This window comes from Natator depressus, chromosome 23 (assembly GCF_965152275.1).
Source record: "Natator depressus isolate rNatDep1 chromosome 23, rNatDep2.hap1, whole genome shotgun sequence".
In the NCBI taxonomy this organism is placed as follows: domain Eukaryota; kingdom Metazoa; phylum Chordata; order Testudines; family Cheloniidae; genus Natator; species Natator depressus.
Genome location: NC_134256.1, coordinates 20,122,134 through 20,141,366, shown reverse-complemented (window position 1 = coordinate 20,141,366; position 19,233 = coordinate 20,122,134). Strand labels below are relative to the sequence as shown.

The 19,233-nt window shown below is 57.7% G+C and overlaps 1 protein-coding gene and 1 pseudogene across 1 annotated transcript; one reads left to right on the top strand and one right to left on the bottom strand.

The window, feature by feature from the left end:
- Positions 1 to 1,084: 1,084 nt before the first annotated feature.
- On the top strand, positions 1,085 to 11,860 carry LOC141976392 (leukocyte immunoglobulin-like receptor subfamily A member 2). Its single transcript, XM_074937378.1, has 10 exons — positions 1,085 to 3,392; positions 4,071 to 4,754; positions 5,378 to 5,413; positions 5,749 to 6,027; positions 6,493 to 6,783; positions 8,398 to 8,682; positions 9,272 to 9,562; positions 10,029 to 10,091; positions 11,494 to 11,624; positions 11,723 to 11,860. Exons 2-9 carry the CDS (start codon positions 4,724 to 4,726, stop codon positions 11,622 to 11,624), a joined length of 1,407 nt encoding a protein of 468 aa, XP_074793479.1. The 5' UTR covers positions 1,085 to 3,392; positions 4,071 to 4,723; the 3' UTR covers positions 11,723 to 11,860.
- A 2,424-nt stretch (positions 11,861 to 14,284) lies between these two features.
- On the bottom strand, positions 14,285 to 16,902 carry LOC141976431 (E3 SUMO-protein ligase KIAA1586-like; annotated as a pseudogene).
- Positions 16,903 to 19,233: the final 2,331 nt, after the last annotated feature.

Genomic DNA, 19,233 nt, shown 5'->3' with positions numbered 1-19,233 from the left:
CATCAGGTGGAGCCCCCTGGCTGCCCCTTCGAGTAGGAGCTGGAGGAGGGACATGCTGCTGCTTCTGGGAGCCACGCAGAGCCACGACACACACAGAGTGGGGCAACCCCCCAACCCCACTCCCCGGCAGGAGCTTGAGGGTTGGATTAAAAGGTCTGACGGGCTGGGTGCAGTGATAAAACCCAGGAGTCCTGGCTCCCAGTTCCCCTGCTCTAACCACTAGAGCCCACTCCCCTCCCATAGCCAGGGATAGAACCCAGGAGTCCTAGTCCCCATCCCCCCTGCTCTAACCACTAGACCCCACTTCCCATGACAAAAGTGCATCTGCTCACACTGAGCTGGGGCAGATTTCACCTCAGCTGAGGTAGGTTTCCCATCAGTTCTGCTGCAAATCAAGCCAAGCTGAAATTTAAGGTCACTTCGCTTTTCTCCGAATCTCCGCCCCCCCTCCCCCCCCCGAAACCAGGCTCTAAATCAGGGGCTCTCCCAACACATGTTTGGGTGGCCTCAGAGTGCACCAACTCTCGCTAGTGGCCGCTCTCACACTTTTCCTAAAATACTTGATTAACTTTAGGAAAAATAAATAAATACGTCCCTGATTGATTGAGCGGCAATGCGAGAATGAGCTCTCTATGGATTTACACATGGGTCCTGAGACCACTCAGGAGTCCGGTCCTGGAACCGTAAATCCACCCACGGCAGGTACAGACATTTCTTGGCGGGCCGGCTGGGAGAAAGTTCTTTCTTTTCCCTTCCTCCACTCTCTCTTTTCAGCGTCGAGGGCAAGGCACTTCTCCACAAAGCAGGCCACTGCCTGATGGAGGATGCGGTGCTACTGGGGGCAGTTGGTGGCTTGCTTCTCCCAGCCTGTGATGTCCACATCCGTTTTCTTGAGATACACTTTCAGTGTGTCTTTGTAGTGTTTCCTCTGACCACCCCAGGATCTCTGACCATGGGTGAGCTGGGAGTAGAGGACTTTGTGACGAAGTGGGACTGTTCTTAATGTTTCCTCTGAATAGTGTGGGGGTGCCTCAGTTTCCCCTAGGCAGTTCTTAAGTATCTAGGGGGTGGGGTAAGGGTGTATGATCATTGCAGAGCCCTAGAGGGCAGGTGTGTGCAGGGGTCTGGACACAGAGAATGGCCGACACCCTGTTTCCTGGCAACTGATGGCCTGGGCCCTTCCCCCCGCCAGGTGAGAGCTAAAGGGCTGGAGAACAAAGGACTCAGGTGCCCTCCTGGCCCGGGAAAGGGACAAAGCCCAGAGGAGGAGGGCCTGGAGGGAGTTTCAGTTTGGGGCTGGCTGGGGACATGGAGTGAAGGGCAGACGTGGTTGTCTGGCTCACTGCCCCCCAGAATGGACCCAGCTGAGGGGTCCTGTTCTCTGCACCTGCAAGCTCTGTGTTAGACCATGTTCCTGTCGTCTAATAAACCTCAGTTTCACTGGCCGGCTGAGAGTCACGTCTGACTGCGGAGTTGGGGGGCAGGACCTTCTGGCCTCCCCAGGAACCCCGCCTGAGCGGACTCACTGTGGGAAGCGCACGGAGGGGCAGAGGAGGCTGACTGCTCCGAGGTCAGACCCAGGAAGGTGGAAGCCGGGTGAGCTGTGTGTCCTGCAGACAGGCTGCTCAGAGAAAGGAGACTCCCCAGAGTCCTGCCTGGCTTCGTGGGGAGCAGTTCCAGAGCATCGCCCGGGGACTCCGTGACAGACTTGTTTTGAGAGGCAAGAGTCTGGCATCTGCACACAATGTCCAGCCCAGCGGAGTTGGCGCATGAGGATCAGTGCTTCAGTGCTGGTGACGTTGGCTTTAGTGTGGCGATCTTGCCACTTGCTGCGAAGGATCTTCCAGACGCATCGTTGCTGGTACCCCTCCAAACTCTGGAGGTGCTGTCAATAGGTCATCCAGGTTTCACCTCCGTAGAGGAGCATAAGAAGAACAAGTGCCTTCTAGACCTGGATCTTGGCGTCCTGCTGCAGGTCACGGTCCGTGAAAACACGCCGGAGCAATTTCCCAAAGGAAGCGCTCGCCTGCTGGATCCGGGGCTGGATCTCACGGTTGATCTTTTGCGTGTTGAGAAAGTGGGCGACCGAGGTAGCAAAAGTGCTTGACTGTCTCCAGAGTCTGACCCTCGATGGCGATTTGGGGTGGGTCACGTGCCAGGCCTGAAGCAGGTTTGCTGGAGCACTTTGGTCTTCTCAGTCGTGAGGGAGAGTCGTAGGCTTGTGCGAGAAAATCCAGTGTGGGCTGAAGGTCATTCTCAGCACGCGCCAGGATGACACAATCATCAGCGTCCTGAAGATCAGTCATGGACGCCGTGAAGATTTTAGACTTTGAGCGGAGACGTCAATTAAAGAGCCGCCCATCCATTCCGTATTGAATGTCTTCTCCATTGAGGGGGTGGGTGATCTTTAACGAGGACCATCTACTGCTAAGTAGATGGAAAACAGGGTTGGGGCAACAACACATCCTTCTTGACCCCAGTTTTGATGACGAAAGGCCATTACAGAGAACCATGGCAGGCATCTGCTCATGGAGAAGCCTTAGGACCTTAATAAATATTGGAGGGCAGCCAAATCTGGCCAGAACCTTCCACAGGGCTTCGCGATTGACAAAGTCAAAGGCCTTTGTCAAATCCATGAAAGCCACGGGCAGGTGCGGTTTCCCTTCCCGAGATTTTTCCTGGATTTGGCGGACAATGAAGATCATGTCCTTTGTCCCGCAGGATGGTCTAAAACCACACTGAGATTCTGGCAATATTTCCTCAGCAAGGGAAGTAATCGGTTTAAGAGGATACGGGCAAGAATTTTCCCTGCTGTAGCTAGCAAGGCAATGCCTCGAGAGTCTAACTGCATCCAACAGCTGGAAGTTGAAGCTAGACCCATTCAGACTGGAAATAAGGGGTCAATTTCTAACTGGGAGGCGAATTAACCACTGGATCCAGGTACCAAAGCGCATGGTCAATTCCCCATCCCTGGCACTTGTTAAATCAAGGTTGGCTGTTTTCCTGAAGATCTACTGGGGTTCAGAGGGGGATTCATTCAGGACAGAGCTATGGTCTGGGTTAGACAGGAGATCTGACAGATCAGAAGAACATAAGAACGGCCAGACTGGGTCAGACCAAAGGTCCGTGTAGCCCAGTATCCTGTCTCCCCACAGTGGCCAATGCCAGGTGTCCCAGAGGGAATGAACAGAACAGGTTATCATCAAATGAGCCATCCCCTGTCGCTCATTCCCAGCATCGGGCAAACAGAGGCCAGGGACACCATCCCTGCCCATCCTGGCTAATAGCCATTGATGGACCCATCCTCCATGAACTTATCAAGTTTTCTTTTGAACCCTGTTATGGTCTTGGCCTTCACAACATCCTCTGGCAAGGAGTTCCACAGGTTGACGGTGCGTTGTGTGGGCACTGATGGGATGTGGGGGGCAGCGGGTGACGTCCCACCCTCCCCACGCGCGCACTGCCTGGCTGGGCTTGGCAGGAGCCAACACACCCCGGGGATGGGCTCACTGCGCAGCAGACAGGCCGGGGAAGAAATACCTGTGGGAGTGTACGGGGGGTCCCACAGGGCTGCTGCGTGGCTCAGGGGGGCAGTTCACCCACCCGGGTCCCCCCTTCACTGGTGAAACTGAGGCTCAGCCCCCCAGGGCAGCAGGACGCAGCATCCCCTGAGGGGTCCAGCCCCGGGGAGGCCCCAGAGCCACGGCACCTGGGAGACCCCCAGAGGGGGCTGGGCTGGACCTGCCGCATGGGGGGGGATTGGGGACTCCACTCCCAGGGCAGAGCCAGCTGCTGATCTCCCCGTCCGAGCCGCAGATTGACTCTCCCCCTCCCCCTGCAGCAGCCCCCCCGGGGCGCCCGGATTTCACCCATGCCAGCAACACCCCTCTGGCGCTGAGCGCCGTGGTCCTGCTTGTCCTGGGGCTGATCCTGTTCGAGGCCTATCACAGCCGCCCGAGGGGGGCGCCCTAGGGGAGGTGACCCCCCCTTCTGTGCTCCTTGCTCCCCCCCAGGGGCTGGGCCCAGGGTGACGCAAGCCCCCCTAACCCGCCATCTCTCTGCACCCCCAGGATCCTGGATCTGGCCATGCAGGGAAGAGACTCTCTCAATGCACGAGCCTCACATGGTGCCATGGCTCGTGTCTCACGTGGGCAGGTTGGCAGACTGAGAGGGAAGGCTTCAGAGTCAGACCCTCGAGCACCAGGAAATGCCAGTTACGGTTTCGTGAACACCCTTAACTCTGCCCCCTCGAGCACATGCATTATGACGCCAGCCTTTAATTGCATGACCACGTATTAATTTTACCGACATGGGTCTCCAGCTGCTTGAACCCAGAATGTAATAATGGGGGACGGGAGGGATCTGCGGTGGAAGATTGACGACCAGACCCCGTGGTCTCCTGGATCCCAGCCCAGTGCACCTTCCCCAAGGCTGCAGGGTACATTGAGTGTCACCTGTCCCCACTCCCCACAGAGACAAGGACAAGCTGTGAATTACATGACACTTGACCAGGCTGACAGCCCCAGGATTTCCTGGGCGTTGCAGGGACCGCTGCTTATTTTGGCTCCAGTAGATTTAGCTGGCAGATTAGAGACAACGTGGGAGGGATGCAGGAAGAGATGAGCCATCCCCGGCTTCCTGTAGAGTTCTTCACTTGGGGCTCGGTGGAGCTGGGCACTGGGGTGTTGGTGGCAGTGCTGAGGGGCCCCTCCCTGCCCCTGTCATGGCATCTGCTCTCACCGTCCTCCTTCTTGGTGAGTATCGGAGACAGCCAGGGTGTGTGTCCATGGGGGGGATCTGAGACCAGGGCATATGCCCATGGGGTGGGGGGTCTGAGACCAGGGCGTTTGTCCATGGGGGGAATCTGAGACCAGGGCATATGCCCATTGGGGCGGGGGGATCTGAGACCAGGGCGTGTCTCCAGGGGGGTGGGATCTGAGTCCAGGGCATGTGTCCATGGGGGGTAGGATCTGAGACCAGGGCGTCGGGGGGAGGGGATCTGAGACAAGGGCATGTGCCCATGGGTTGGGGGGTCTGAGACCAGGGCCTGCACCCATGGCAGGGATCTGAGACCAGGGGCATGTCCACATGGGGGAATGTGAGACCAGAGCACGTGCCCATTGCGGGAGGTGTCTGAGACCAGGGCGTGTCTCCATGGGGGCGGGGGAATCTGAGACCAGGGTGTGTGTCCATGGGGGGGATCTGAGACCAGGGTGTGTGCCCATGGGGGTGGGGGTCTGAGACCAGGGCGTGTTCCCATGAGGGGGGAGACCTGAGACCAGGTCATGTGTCCATGGTGCGGGAGGGGCATCTGAGACCAGGGTGTAGGATCCAGGTGCTCTGGGATCTGGTCCCTAATGACCTGTCTCCTCTCCAGGCTGCTGGCTGGCCGGGCAGATCGGGATATCGGGACGTGAGTATCTGTGGGGCTGGGGAAACTTTAGTGTTAAGTATGGGAGTTGGGGAGGGAGTGGGGGAGCGATAAAGAGGATCTGAGCCCTGAACCTTCACCCCAAAACTCACTCCGGGTATTAACCCCATGGGGACTGTCCCGAATGCAGTCAGGGGTGACTCCGGATTGACAGCAGGGGGCTGAGATCAGAACCCAGCCCACAGGTTCCCTGTGGATGCAGTGAGGTCTCTGTTACCCCTGGTGCTGTCCCTGGGGCTGGCGCGAAGGGCAGGTTACAGACACACGGGGAGGGGTTTGTGTCTCCCCATCTCACTCCTCTTCGTGTGTGAACGCAGCATTCCTTTGGTCCAGCCCTTCCATCTCCGTCTGCCCCAGCGGGGTGATCGCCCCGGGGGCAGCCGTCACCATCCGCTGTCAGTGTTGGTGTTGGGGCAGGAGGTTATTTCTGGATAAAGATGGAATCGAAATCTGGGACCTGTCTGCCGATGGGGACGAATTCACCATCCCCAGCGCCAGGTGGGAAGACGCAGGGGCTTACAGCTGCCGATCCCATGCCATGTGGGAGCCGCCCAACTGGTCGTATGCCAGTGACATCGTGCGGATCATTGTTGCAGGTGAGGGGCCCGGCTCGGCGACCCTGCTCCCAGCCCCACACCCAGTCAGACCCTCGGTGAGTGTCCACCGTGATGGGACGTTCAGAGCCAGGCTTCGCCCTGAGCCCTGGGCCCAGCAGATGGGACACCTGGCTGAGGACCCAGAGATGCAGCAGCTACTGGTGACTGCTGTGTACTCATCCTGGGGGAGATACTGGCTGGATGGGCCCATGGGAGGGTTGGGGATGGGGAGGGGGGACACTGGGGTGGGGGGCCCATTAAGTAGATAGACGGGTACAGAGGGGTGCTCTGGGTTTAGATCCTAGGGAAGTTTCGGGCGTAGCTCCCAGGAATCTCTGGGATCTTGGAGAGGTTCCTCTGGCTGGGTTTTCCCCCAGGGGCCCCGTCTCTGGGACCATGCAGGGAGGACGGGGTGCAGTGACTGGGCCGGGGTCTGTCTCACGGCCTGTCTCCTTCTCACTGCAGAGACCTACTACCCCAAACCCACCATCTCCCTGCGCCCCAGTGTGGGGGTCGCCCTGGGGGGAGCCGTGACCATCCAGTGTCGGGGTCGGCACCAGAACGTGAGGTTCCTTTTGTACAAAGTTGGAAACCCGAACACGCTACAGGGCGTGGAGCCGGCTGGGGACATGGCTGAGTTTTCCATTCGCAACATGAGCCGGAGAGACACAGGGACCTACAGCTGCCGATATAGCACCAAATCAGACCCACCCGTCTGGTCGGAGCCCAGCGACCCCGTGGAGCTGGTGGTAGCAGGTGAGGGGCCTGGCTCAGCATCCCCGCTCCCAGCCCCACACCCAGCCAGACCCTCAGGGAGTCTTGCCCTGGTGAGATGCTCAGAGCCTGTCTCTGCATTGGGCCCAGCAGAGGCCTGGCCGGGGAGTGGGGACAGAGTCACTGGGGGTTTCCCCAGCCCGGGGAGAGCAGCAGCCACTGGAGATTTGGGTCTGAGGGAGGGGGGATCCCTGCCCCCAGGGGAAGCTGCAGAGCAGGGGGCCTTTCCCAGGGGGATGCTCCCCCGGGCTGGCCATGCTCTGGGGATGCACAGACAAGTCGGGGCCCAGGGGATGTCCAGCCAGCACCGTCCCCAGTACTGAATTCACTTCCCACCAGCCTGGACAACTGTACACTCCTGGTGGAATTCTGCACCAAAAAATTAAAAATTCTGCACACAATATTTGAAAATCCACCGAAATGCTGCATATTTGATTTGTCAAAATAACACAATATAATCCTGCCAGTTTCAATTATTTTGGTCAGTTATTTCAAAATAGCTGTCTGCGAGTGTGTCTGTAACAACACAGACCAAAAAAAAAGGATTCTGGTAATTGTTTTTGACAAACAGTGTCCTCACTAGGCACATTAACACAGAACTTTGAGTTATTCATTTAAATCACACGACAGAACTGTATTTCCTGCACCTGTCAGAAGCTGTGCAAAGGCCTGGGGGAGTCAGGGGTAACGGCGGAGCTGAGGGAGAGGGAAGGAGCCTGGGAGTGAACCTGGAAGGTGTTGGGTGTAGGTGGGAGAAGGTTTGGGTTTTTTGGGGGGTGGGGATTGTTAGGGAGCTGGGAAGCCTCCCCCATGCAGACCCTGGCTGGCCTCAAGCCTCTCCCATTCAGTCAGGCACATCAGCCCCTGTCCCCGCAACCCCCGTCCCCATGTGTCCCTGCAGCCCCCCCCCCATCCCCAGACTCAACGCTGTCACCCCACTAGCTCCTGAGCCCCAGTCCGTGACCCCCCCAGCAGCCCTGGGTGCCCCTCTCTACCCTAACCTGGCTCTGCGGGCAGGTGCTGTGATGAACTTCTCCTCCTGGGGGGTTCTGCAGCCCTGGGCAGGCAGAGAATATTTTTCCCCACAGAAAATACATTCTGCCCCAGAAGTGCTGCAGTTCCGCCTCGGCCCACCAGGGGCCGCTGTGGCGCCAGAACAGCGGGCTGTCTTCATGCTGCCGGCAGCTCTGGCGACACAGCGGCCTCTGGTGGGCAAAGGCGGAACTGCAGCACGTCTGGGGCAGACTGTATTTTCTGCGGGGAAAAAACAAAATTATGCGGGGATGGATGAATTCTGCGGATCCTAGGGTTGCCAGCCCTCCAGGATTGGCCTGGAGTTTGCTGGAATTAAAGCTTAACCTTTAATTAAAGATTAAGTCATGTGATGAAATCTCCAGGAACACAGCCAACCAAAATTGGCAACCCTAGCATGTCCACAGATGCACAGAATTGCACCAGGAATAACAGACAGTGGCTGCAGTGAGGTGTCTGTTAGCCCTGGCGCTGTCCCTGGGGCTGGGCGCTAAGGGAAGGTTATAGACACACAGGGCGGGGTTTGTGTCTCCCCATCTCACTCCTGTTTGTGTGTGAACGCAGAGCTCCCTGCGCCCGGACCCTCCATCTCCATCAGCCCCAGCGGGGTGATCAGCCTGGGGGGAGCTGTCACCATCCGCTGTCAGTGTCGGTGCAAGGCCAGGAGGTTATTGCTGTGTAAAGATGGAGTCCAAATCCGGGAGCTGGATGCTGCTGGGGACGGGGATGAATTCACCATCCCCAGTGCCAGGTGGGAAGACTCAGGGGTCTACAGCTGCCGATCTCGCTCCAGATCGGGGCCGCCCAACTGGTCGGCTCCCAGTGATTACGTGCAGATTGTTGTAGCAGGTGAGAGATCTGGCTTGGCATCCCCACTCCCAGACCCACACCCAGCCAGACCCACAGGGGGTCTCTGGGCCAATGAGACCCTCAGAGCCAGGCTCTACCCTGAGCCCAGCAGAGGGGATGCCTGGCCGGGGAGCAGGGACAGAGTCACTGGGGGGTTCCACAGCCACTGAAGCTAGGGGGATGAGGGAGGGGGAATCCCTGCCCCCAGGTGACCTTGGGGTGTCACTGAACCTGCCTGTGACTCCATTTCCACTTGTAAGAATGGGGGATAATTAACCTTCTTCACCTTTTGTCTTTGTCTGTGCCACATTCAGCACCTCTGACTCCCAGCCCCCTCCCGATCAAAACACTAGACCCCACTGGGGCTGGGGATAGAACCCAGGAGTCCTGGCTCCCAGACTGGGGTACAGAGGGGTGCTTTGGATTGTAGGCAGTTTTGGGCATAGCTACCAGGAATCTCTGGGATCTCAGAGAGATTCCTTTGGCTTGGCTTTTTCCCAGGGGCCCTGTCTCTGGGACCGTGTGGCAAGGACGGGGCGCAGTGACTGTACCGGGATCTGTCTCATGGCCTGTCTCCCTCTCATTGCAGAGCTCAGATACCCCAAACCCTCCATCTCCCTGCGCCCCATTGGGGGGGTCGCCCTGGGGGGAGCCGTGACCGTCCGGTGTCAGGGTTCGCACCAGAACATGAGGTTCCTTCTGCACAAAGTTGGAAACCGAACTGCGCTGCAGGACACGGAGCCGGCCGGGAATGTGGCTGAGTTTCCCATTCGCAACGTGAGCCGGAGACATGGGGGGAACTACCACTGCTATTATTACTCCAAATCAGACCTACCCGTCTGGTCGCATCCCAGTGACCCCGTGGAGCTGGTGGTAGCAGGTGAGGGGCCTAGCTCGGCGTCCCTGCTCCCAGCACCGCACCCAGCCAGCCTCTGTGGGGGTCTCTGTGTGGATGGGAGGCTCAGAGCCAGGTTCTGCCCTGAGCCCTGGGACCCACTGTGGGGGTTTCCCAGCCAGGGGAGAGCAGCAGCTGCTGGAGGTTCAGGGCTGAGGGAGGGGGGGATCCCTGCCCCCAGGGGGAGCTGCAAAGCGGGGGAGCCTTTCCCAGGGTCGACTGCCCCTGCTCTGGGGATGCACAGAGGAGTGGGGGGCCCTGGGGCTGCCCAGCCAGCACTGGCCCCAGCGCTGAATTTGCTCCCTATCCACCTGGACAATTAAAGCCGTAACAAAAGCCAGGTCATGGGCGGAGCTGTGTCCCTGTTTCTGGGGCTTCCCCCCCCGCCCCCGGGCCTGGGTTCTCGGTTCCATCCCCCTCATCCCAGCAGATGCTTGTTCTCATCCCACAGAGGGAACCGACCCAGCTGGGCCCCAGCAGCCGGATCCCCCCATGACGGAGCCGGAGGGAGAAGGTGAGTGGGAGAAATGGAACAATTCACCCCCCAGGGAACAGGGCTCCCTGCTCCGATGCCCACGGGGCCAGTCGGGCTGTTTGGAGGGGGTTGGTCCCTGCAGACAGAACTGATGGGTTCAATTCTTCTATATAGAGGGTGATGGACAGATCCATGGGGATGGACGGCCATGGGTTGGTGGGAATATGGGTCCTTGGGAAAGACGGGTTGATGGGACCCGAAATGATGAATCCCGTGTGGTTCCCAGCCCCCACGGATGATCTCCGAGCAAGTCTGGGCTGTTGGAATTAGAGCCCGCCGGTTTGATACAGCGAGGGAAGGGGGGGGGGGTCCCCACTCTCCAGCCACTAAAATCCCCCTCCCCGTGCCGGGACTGACAGTGATGACTGAGGCTGAGTCGGGGGTGGGGTGATCCCTAAGTTGCTGTTTCATCCCCTACCCCTACCCCGACGGATGCTGGTTCTAGTCCCGCAGGGGGAACCGACCCGACCCAGCCAGGAGTGGAGTCGGCTCCCACCCACCCAGACAGTGTGGGGCCAGGTCCCGGGGCTGGGGGGAATCACCATCAAACCAGCCCTGGAAACAGGCTTGTGGTGCCCAGGGGCTGGGGCTGGGGCAGTGAATCTGGGTGGGTGGGGCCCAGACACCACAGGGAGGTGCTCATTGACATGAGGGGGATGGAGAGACAGCCCCCACTGCCCCTCCCCCACTGCCAGGCCCCCAGCTCCCGCAAAGCCTCCTGCCCTGCAGGTAGCTGCCAGGAAGCTGTGGGGGATCCCAGGGGCGGGGCAGAGTCTGGGGTGCTGGGCTCTGCTGAGAGCAGGGGGGCTGGGGCTATAACCCCCTTCCCTAGGCCCTATGACGTCCCCCTGGCAATAGGGGTGACCATTACCCAGAATTCCCTCTCCTTGCCCTCCCCCCACTGGGTTCTCAGGGGATCCCTGACCTGCCCCCCAATAAATGTTCTGCTGCATCTGTCTGGGCCCTGGGCACTGCCGGGACATGGGGGGCAGCGGGTGACGTCCCAGCCTCCCCCCACATGCACTGGCTGGCTGTGTGTGTCAGCAGCCGAGATACCCCGGGGATGGGCTCACTGCACAGCAGACAGGCCTGGACAGAGGTACCTGTGGGGGTGGACAGAGGGGCACTACAGGGGTGCCAGGTGGGGGGTGCCCCCTTCACTGGAGAAGCTGAGGCTCAGGCCCCCCGGAGCAGCAGGACGGCCTCCCCTGTGGGGTCCGGCCCCAGGGAGGCCCCAGAGCTGCGGCCCCTGGGAGACCCCCCAGAGGGGGGCTGGGCTGGACCTGCCAGACAGGGGAGTTGGGGGCTCTGCTCCTGGGGCAGCGCCAGCTGCTGATCTCCCCATCTGAGCCTCTGAGTGACTCTCCCCTTCCCCCTGCAGAAGCCCCCCCGGGGGGCCTGGATTTCACCCACGCCAACATCACCCGCCTGGGGCTGGGCGCCGTGGTCCTGCTCATCCTGGGGCTGATCCTGGCTGAGGCCTATTACAGCCGCCCAAGGGGGGCGCCCTAGGTGAGGTGACCTCCTGTTCTGTGCCCCTTGCTCCCCCCAGGGGCTGGGCCCAGGGTGACATGGGGCCCCTCTAACCTGCTGTCGCTCTGTGCCCCCAGGAGCCCGGATCCGGCCGTGCGGAGAAGAGAATCTCCCCGGGGGACGAGCTGCTCCCCCTTGGCAGGCTGAGACACCGGCACAAACCCCCTGCCCCCAAACACCCTGGCTCAAGAGTCCCCCGCAAACTGCTCCCCACCTGACTGCTGCCCCCCAGGATTGAACCCCGGACTTTTGGCCCTGCGAGCACCAGCCCCTGCGGCACCAGCTAGAGGAGCTGCCCCAGCGCTGGGCGCATCGGGCTCCCCATGGAGCAGCTCCTGGAGGGCGTCGGGGTCCCAGTCGCTGGCCCAGCCAGGCCGGTCTCTGCCTGGGGCTGTCAGTGGGGAGGGGGACGTTGTGTCTGACCCTGGCACTGGAATAACGGCACGTACTGCCCCCCAGGTGTCCGTCCCCCTCCTCTCTCTGCAGCGGGGTCCCCCAGCCCCTTTTTTCTCCCCCTTTCTCCCTAGACCTCCCCCGCCCTGTATTTCTATTGTACAAACCCCCAGAGCTTCCTTTTCCCCTGCCCCCCAAATCTCCCCACCCCAGGGGGGGCTGTGATACTGGAGCCTCCCAATGTCCCCCCGTGGTGGGTTCAGCCGACGAAGGCGAGTGAGAAGTTCTGGCAGTGTCAGGAGAACCTGGATGAATGAACGTTGGGGGGAAAGTCGGCGAGACACAAAGACGGGATTCGTCCAACGCGACTGGCCGCTGGACGGACCCCACGGGCCGGGCTGGGGCCTGCCTGGGACACGGGAGAAATGGGGGAGCAGAAATCTGTGACCCAAAATTGGGGTGTCAGAAACAAGGCCTCATTGGTGGATAAAATATTGCGGGGACGGGCTGCACCGCCCACCTCCCTTTGGGGCCTTAAAGAAAGAGACTCGCTTCGCCCTCCTGGCTGCCACCCCCCGTCTCCTGGGCCCCCCGGGGCCCCCAGACCCTGCTCCGCGGAGATGTCCTGAGCAGAGCGGCCAGAGAGAGGGACCCTGGCGCCATCGCCCCTCCCCCAGCTGAAACCCCAGCCCGGGAGGAAACGGGGTCGGACTTTCACAGCAGCCGTGGCGACGCCGTCTCCAGCCCAGCTCCACCGGCTCCTCTGCCCCCCAGGACAGTCGCTAGCATCTCCAGGGCCAGCGGGGAGACGCCCAAACCCGGGGGATTTTGCGGCTAGAGACTCGCTCCAGCGAACGGGGCCGGGGCTGGAACAAACCCCTCGTTGCACACGGCGCCTGCCACGGCTCCCTGGTTCCTGCTCTGCTGGGTCTGTCACAGCCGGTCCCAGGGGTCACTGAGGGGTTTGCCGTGGGGCTGAGCAGGCTGCCCCAGGCCCATGTTTAATGCTGGACCCCGCCCCAGGCCCATGTTTAATGCTGTTCAGTGTGGGGCAGGGGCTGGGGCGTGTTCGCACCTCGGGCCCTTTATTGTGTGTGGAAGTATAATGTTGTATAAGGGGACATGCTGGATACATTGTATATGAGAGGGCATGCCAAAACATGTTACAAAGTATCTGAGGGAGCACACATAGGGACAGTTAGCTTTTGAATGGAGAAGCAATTAAGATAGAGCCAGCACGTCTAAGAAGCAGGCATCAGAATGGAAGGTGTGAAGGGCAATTAGTTAAGTTAACTGGAAGCTGTTAAAGGAGATTGTTAAGGGTGGCAGGTAATTGAAGATACGTGACTGGTCTCAGGGATCTCGAAGGGTGGTGACTAAAATCTTTTTCTTCTTTTGTCTGTAACTTCTCTGTAACTTGTTCTCCAAAAAACTGTATAAATTAAGAGACACAAGCCCCACTCGGGGGGCTCACTTCTAAATGTATTAGCAGAGCAGCTTTGCTAATAAAACAGAGTGGTCTGATAAATTGTGAGTCTGAGTCAAACTTTGACACCTTGATATCTGACTTGCTAGGAAATAGGGAGCGTCTAGGGAAAGCGGGGCACTTGTGGGCATGGCGCAGTGGCTGGCTGGCTGGCTGTGGTTTTTGCCTTGGTCACTTACTCCTTGGCAGACCCAGCCCAGCGGCATCTGCTGGCTCTCTGCAGGCAGCAGCCCGCAGGGGCTGGTTGCTGGGGTCGCTGCTGGTCAGCGACAGGCTGCAGCTGCATGGCTTGTGACACATTCATACACATACAGACTGTAGGCATCGCTGTCCTTGTGCAAGCAAGCAGCCACCCATTGCAGCGGCCAGGCACATTCTCCAGGCGTGCAGCCCGTGGGGAGGGCGCCAGTGCCCTTTTGAGGGGTGGGGGTACAGGGGAGACAGTGTTTCTGCAGCTAACACCTCAGGAACTTCTGCAAGAGGCAAGGTCTGGCTGGGTACTGCCAGGCCACCTGTGGACACCCAGCTTTTGGGTTGCTGCTTAGTGGTGTCCACTGGAAAACTTCCAGCCTCAGCAACTGCTCCTCTGTCAGGTTGCAGGAGGGAGCCACCTGGGAGGCAGGGGAGGAGACAAAGGTCCGGGGGGCATGCAGCGATAGGGGGCGGCAGGTGGGGGCTGCAGCTCCAAGGGGAAGCACTACCCACAGCAAAGCCACCCCAGTCCCTGACTCAGTCCTGGCGCGTGGAAGGTGTGAGTTGGCTAGCCAATGGGGGCAAGAAAGGGGCATCCCTGGGAAGGACTAGATGGAGCAAAGCATCCTTGTAGAAACTCCCACATTAGGCCATACAGCTGATCTCGCTGCTCTCCCTGTTGTCGTGCCATGCCTCGAGATGAACGTGCTGCACGGCTGCCCTTTCCACACCACAATTTCACATATGGCCTGGGATTCCCCTGAGTATAAGGAGGTCCCACCCATGAAATGAATAGCAAGTCCGCCACATGACGAGTGGTAAGTACAGTCCGTTTCACTGTAATGGTGTTGTTCATCGCACTGAATCCTCTTTGGCAGTCAGCGTTGCTTGCAGCGAGGGTGTCCCCTGCAAGGACGAGTTCTTTAAGTTTACCAGGAATGTTTTTTCCTCCAGAAGCCTTGAATTCAATAAATCCCAAGTGTGTTTCTTGTTGATTGATTCTCAGTTGATCAGCCAATGCTCTTATTTCCTTTTCTCCAGAGTGGGGATTCTCTGGATTCTCTTGCCATTTTTCAGGATTCAAAATTGACAAATTGTTAATTAAGTCCTTATAATTGGAAGCCCTTTCTTCACGTGTGCTTTGATCGGCTTTGTTTGAGGCAGTTGTGAAGAGTTTTGTCCTTATGTTGTCAGTGACTGCTTGAATGAATTGAGACGAGTTGATTCTGGGGCTTTTTCCAGCGCTGTTTAATTTGCTGTTTTTGAACATCATGGATTGTTCAGCCTTCCAAGCTTAGAATCATAGAATATCAGGGTTGGAAGGGACCTCAGGAGGTCATCTAGTCCAACCCCCTGCTCAAAGCAGGACCAATTCCCAATTTTTGCCCCAGATCCCTAAATGATCCCCTCAAGGTTTGAACTCCCAACCCTGGGTTTAGCAGGCCAATGCTCAAACCACTGAGCTATCCCTCCCCTAACAGCTTCTTCAGAGTGAATTCCTGGGTCTGTTTTTAGGCTTTCGATTCTCTTGATGTATATTTGCATTAGGTTGTCTGCTTTTGGAATGGTCATGTCTCGTTCTTGTAACATCTCGGACAAGTTCTTCAGTTCTGTCCGCACATCCAGCATTAACGAAAGGTTTCTGATGAAATGTACAGAACACAGCCTTGAGTCCAGTCCTTGAAATTTAATACGTTCGCTTCCGACTCTTGACAGGTCTTGTGAGGCCGTCTCGAAGTGTTTTGCCAAAGCAGGGTATGTTTGCCACACTGCATTGACTGCTCTCCATGTTGCCGCCACCCCCCTTAAATTGAATATTTTGCTGATTTTTTTAAGTACAATGTGTAATTCCTTGGCATGATCACTCAGTTCACGAGAGGTTTTTGGTGATTGACTGTACAAGGAATATAATGCATCCAGAAAGGCCTTAAAGTCATTTGTACCTCCGGTGACTTCTAAAGCTTCATCAACAGCAGGTTCCAGTCTGTGGTTGAGGCAATGCCATAATATCACATTAGGAAAGTCCATTTGCCGTAGTTCTCCAACACCAGCTTTGACTCCAAACGTCACATTTGCGCCGTCACCACAAAAGCTGACCCTCACTTCCAATAATAGTTCTTTAGGGAACCCGCAATGCAGCAAGCATTTCAAGACTTCCCCTTTAATGGCTGCTGCTCTTGTGCTTTGCAGCTCGATCAAGTCCAGAGGAAACGTAAGAGGCCTCATGATCCCATCTCTGCTGGGTTTCAAAAAAATGATGAGAGTCGACTTGCCAGCGAGAGTAGCCGATTCGTCGACAAGTACTGTCATTTTCCCCTTATGGTCGATGATTGTGTTGGCAATTCTCTTTTTCATTTCAGTGGCTACGTGATTGATGATATCTACATAAACTCTTCTGTATGCAACAAATGCCCCATTTCCGTTCCGTTGATTTTCTGTAGGTCAGTGAGGCTCTCGTGGCCACGGAGGGGTCGATTCGTTTTGGCAATGGAGTCGGCTCTTCGGAATACACGAGCAGTAGTTTCAAATGCTGCTGCTTCTTCCCTTTTAGCACTCAGAGGAAGAAGAGTTTCTTTCTTAGCCCTGGCTTGAATTTTTTCAGCCGCCATGTGAGCTGCAGATTTCTTATGTTCATTTATTTGTCTGCGACGGGAGGGCCGCTCTGTCTCTTTATTCTTTCCGTACGAGGCTATTTCACAAGAGGCCCGCTTTGGAGAGACGCTGACCCCTCTTGCAGAATGGAGCTCCACATCTGAAACGTCATGACATACTGCGCACCCAAGTGCGCCGCCCGAAGCAAAGAAGCCAGTCGGTTTTCTTTTTGAACGCCTCAAATTGCATTTTTGAGGGTACGGTGGGGGGAGGATCCGCTTTTTTACAGGGCAATTCAGCGGGTTCATTTCTCTCCTCTCTTTGTGGTGGCTGCAGCTCAGCACATGACTCAGGTGTAAAAGTGTCAGCCCTGTGGATGACGAGTTACAGCTTCTTCCGTGGTGCTGTTCTTTCTGACTGACAGTCCCTCATTGCCTCACTTTTACGTTTAAACATACCTCTTCGGGTCTGATGAACATGTATCTTCTTGGGTGGCATTTCCCCCCCCCCGCCCCCTGACTTACTGTCCTCCCGCTGTTCATAGCGCGCCGGACAAGACTTGACCAATAAGAAGCAAGCCCGCGCAATTGCCATGTGGCGGTATGGCCCTCAAAAGCTAACCTCGGAACATCCACATGAATGTCTTCTTGTGAAAACAAAATCTCCTTGTCTTCCTTGACAGATCTAAATCTACTCTTATTCCAGGTATGTTCTAAATGTATCTGGGGCAAAAAATGGGGATTGGTCCTGCTCTGAGCAGGGGTTTGGACTAGATGATCTCCTGAGGTCCCTTCCAACCCGGATATTCTGTGATTACCTGATTATACTGACAGAATAGGAGAAAGTGTTAATATCTGTCCAGTATGGATGGATCTCTCAGGAAAGATAGCTCTTCAGTGTAGGAATCGGACCAACAGCCCCAGGGGCCAGATGCCATTAAGCAGAAGTTCCTGAGGTGTTAGCTGCAAGGGTGCAGGGGCCACACCAACGGGTGGCTATTAGTAGGGGAGACCGGGGTGAATGAAGGACAAGTAGAATAGCCGCCATGAAATATACAAGATACTTAGAGAAAGTTTTGTCCGTTTCAGCCTCCGCACTCTCCGGGACAGGGACACCCACAAAACAAAAAGAGATCTGAGCCCCTGTGTCCTCAGGACATTTCAGGCGTTTAATTCAATATATAAAGAGGGTGGAATGAAAACTACTATTTCTTTCAAAGGAGGCACAACAATTTCCCTGAATATCCAGTTTTCCCCTCCTGTCCCTTTGTGGTTTTGTCTATGGGGTCTTGCTGAGCAGGGGCCGTCAACGCCCCCAAAGGGCTGGCGCCAAAAGAGAGAAAATCCCCTTGTAAAAGTCATATCACCCAACACGCAGGGAGATTCTCCAGCACACCCAGAGAGCCCCCCATCCTCCTTCATGCTGTACCCTAACCCCCCTGCTCTAACCAAAAGACCCCACTCCCCTCCCCGAGCTGGGACAGAACCCAGGAGCCCTGTGACCCAGGCAGGTCGATCCGGAGGGGGAGGGGCCGGGGTTCCTACCTGCTGGGTCTCGGTGCGGCTCCTTTTCCTGCCGAGGGACACAAACCAGAATCCCCCATGAGCCGATCGGGATCCCCTGGTCCCAGCGCCCGGCCACTCACCCCCCACAGGGCAGCAGGGATGGGAGGTCTGGGGGGTCTCTCTGCTGCTGGGGCTGAGCCTGGATCCCTGCTGGGGGGGCCCGGACCAGCAAGGGGCAGCGTAACACCAGAGCATGCGCTGGGGGTGGGGCAGATTAACTCGGGGGGCTTTTCCTGTCCCCAATCCTCCCTCGTTAGTGACTCGTTATAACAAACCTGATCCACGGGCCGATCAGCTCCCCTGGCATCCTAGTTACCTGAGAAGCACGGTGCCGGCGGCTCGTTATACAGGGACCCCTCGCCTGGTACTGAGATGCGGCCACCTCTGGGGCAGGACAGCTGTGTGTACAGGGAATTCTATGGGGAGGGAGTCAGGGGGCTCCACGGCATCAAGTGAGGTCAGAGGAAGCAAGATTTGGGGGATTTGTAGAGCTGGGGGCTGCTGGGCTGCAGGGTGGGGGGCTCGGTAGGGGGCACTCTCCCCATCAGTCAGGGCTGGCCCCACTAGCGCAGCGTTAGGGGGCGCTGTCTGATCCAGCCTGGCCGTCATTTCCAGCCCCCCTCCCCCAACAGTGCCATGGCACCAGCCAGGCCTGGCCGCACCGCCTCAGACCAACGGGCCCATCTAGCCTGGTATCCCGCCTCCCATACTGGCTGCTTCGCGGGGAGCTCCAGGGCACCGCCATGGCCACTGATGGGCCCAGCTGCCCCCAGAGGAAGCCTCCGGCTGCCCCGTTCGAGGCGGGTTCCTGTCTGAAGCAGGAAGCTTCACTCCCCTCCCAAATCCGTCGGTGGGGGACATTCACTGCATTGATCGTCAGGGTCATTTCCAGGGGGTGGGGGATGGATTTTTGTGGCTGGGGATGGTGCCAACTTGGCAGCCCCTGGGCCCCGACTCCTCTGAGTGTCCCCTCAGTGTGGGCAGCCCGGGGGAGCCTCCCCCTGGGAAAAGCCCCCTGCTCTGCAGCTCCCCCTGGGGGCAGGGATCCCCCCTCCCTCTGCTCTGAATCACCAGCAGCTGCTGCTGCCCCCAGGCTGGGGAACACACAAACACCCCCAGTGACTCTGTCCCTGCTCCCCGGCCGGGCTTCCCTGTGACAGAGTGGGAATCTGCTGTAAAAACGAGGAGTCCGGTGGCACCTTAAAGACTAACAGATTTATTTGGGCATAAGCTTTTGTGGGTAAGAAACCCCACTTCTTCAGATGCAGGGAGTGACAATTACAATTGCTTTTGTAGTGAGCCAGCCACTCCCAGCCCCTATTCAAGCCCAAATTGATGGTGTTAAATTTGCAAATGAATT

Coding starts and splice junctions, on each gene's coding strand:
- LOC141976392 (XM_074937378.1), top strand. CDS start 4,724: ATGGCATCTGCTCTCACCGTCCTCCTTCTTG. Junction 4,755..5,377: donor TCTCACCGTCCTCCTTCTTG/GTGAGTATCGGA, acceptor TCTCCTCTCCAG/GCTGCTGGCTGGCCGGGCAG. Junction 6,028..6,492: donor CGTGCGGATCATTGTTGCAG/GTGAGGGGCCCG, acceptor TTCTCACTGCAG/AGACCTACTACCCCAAACCC.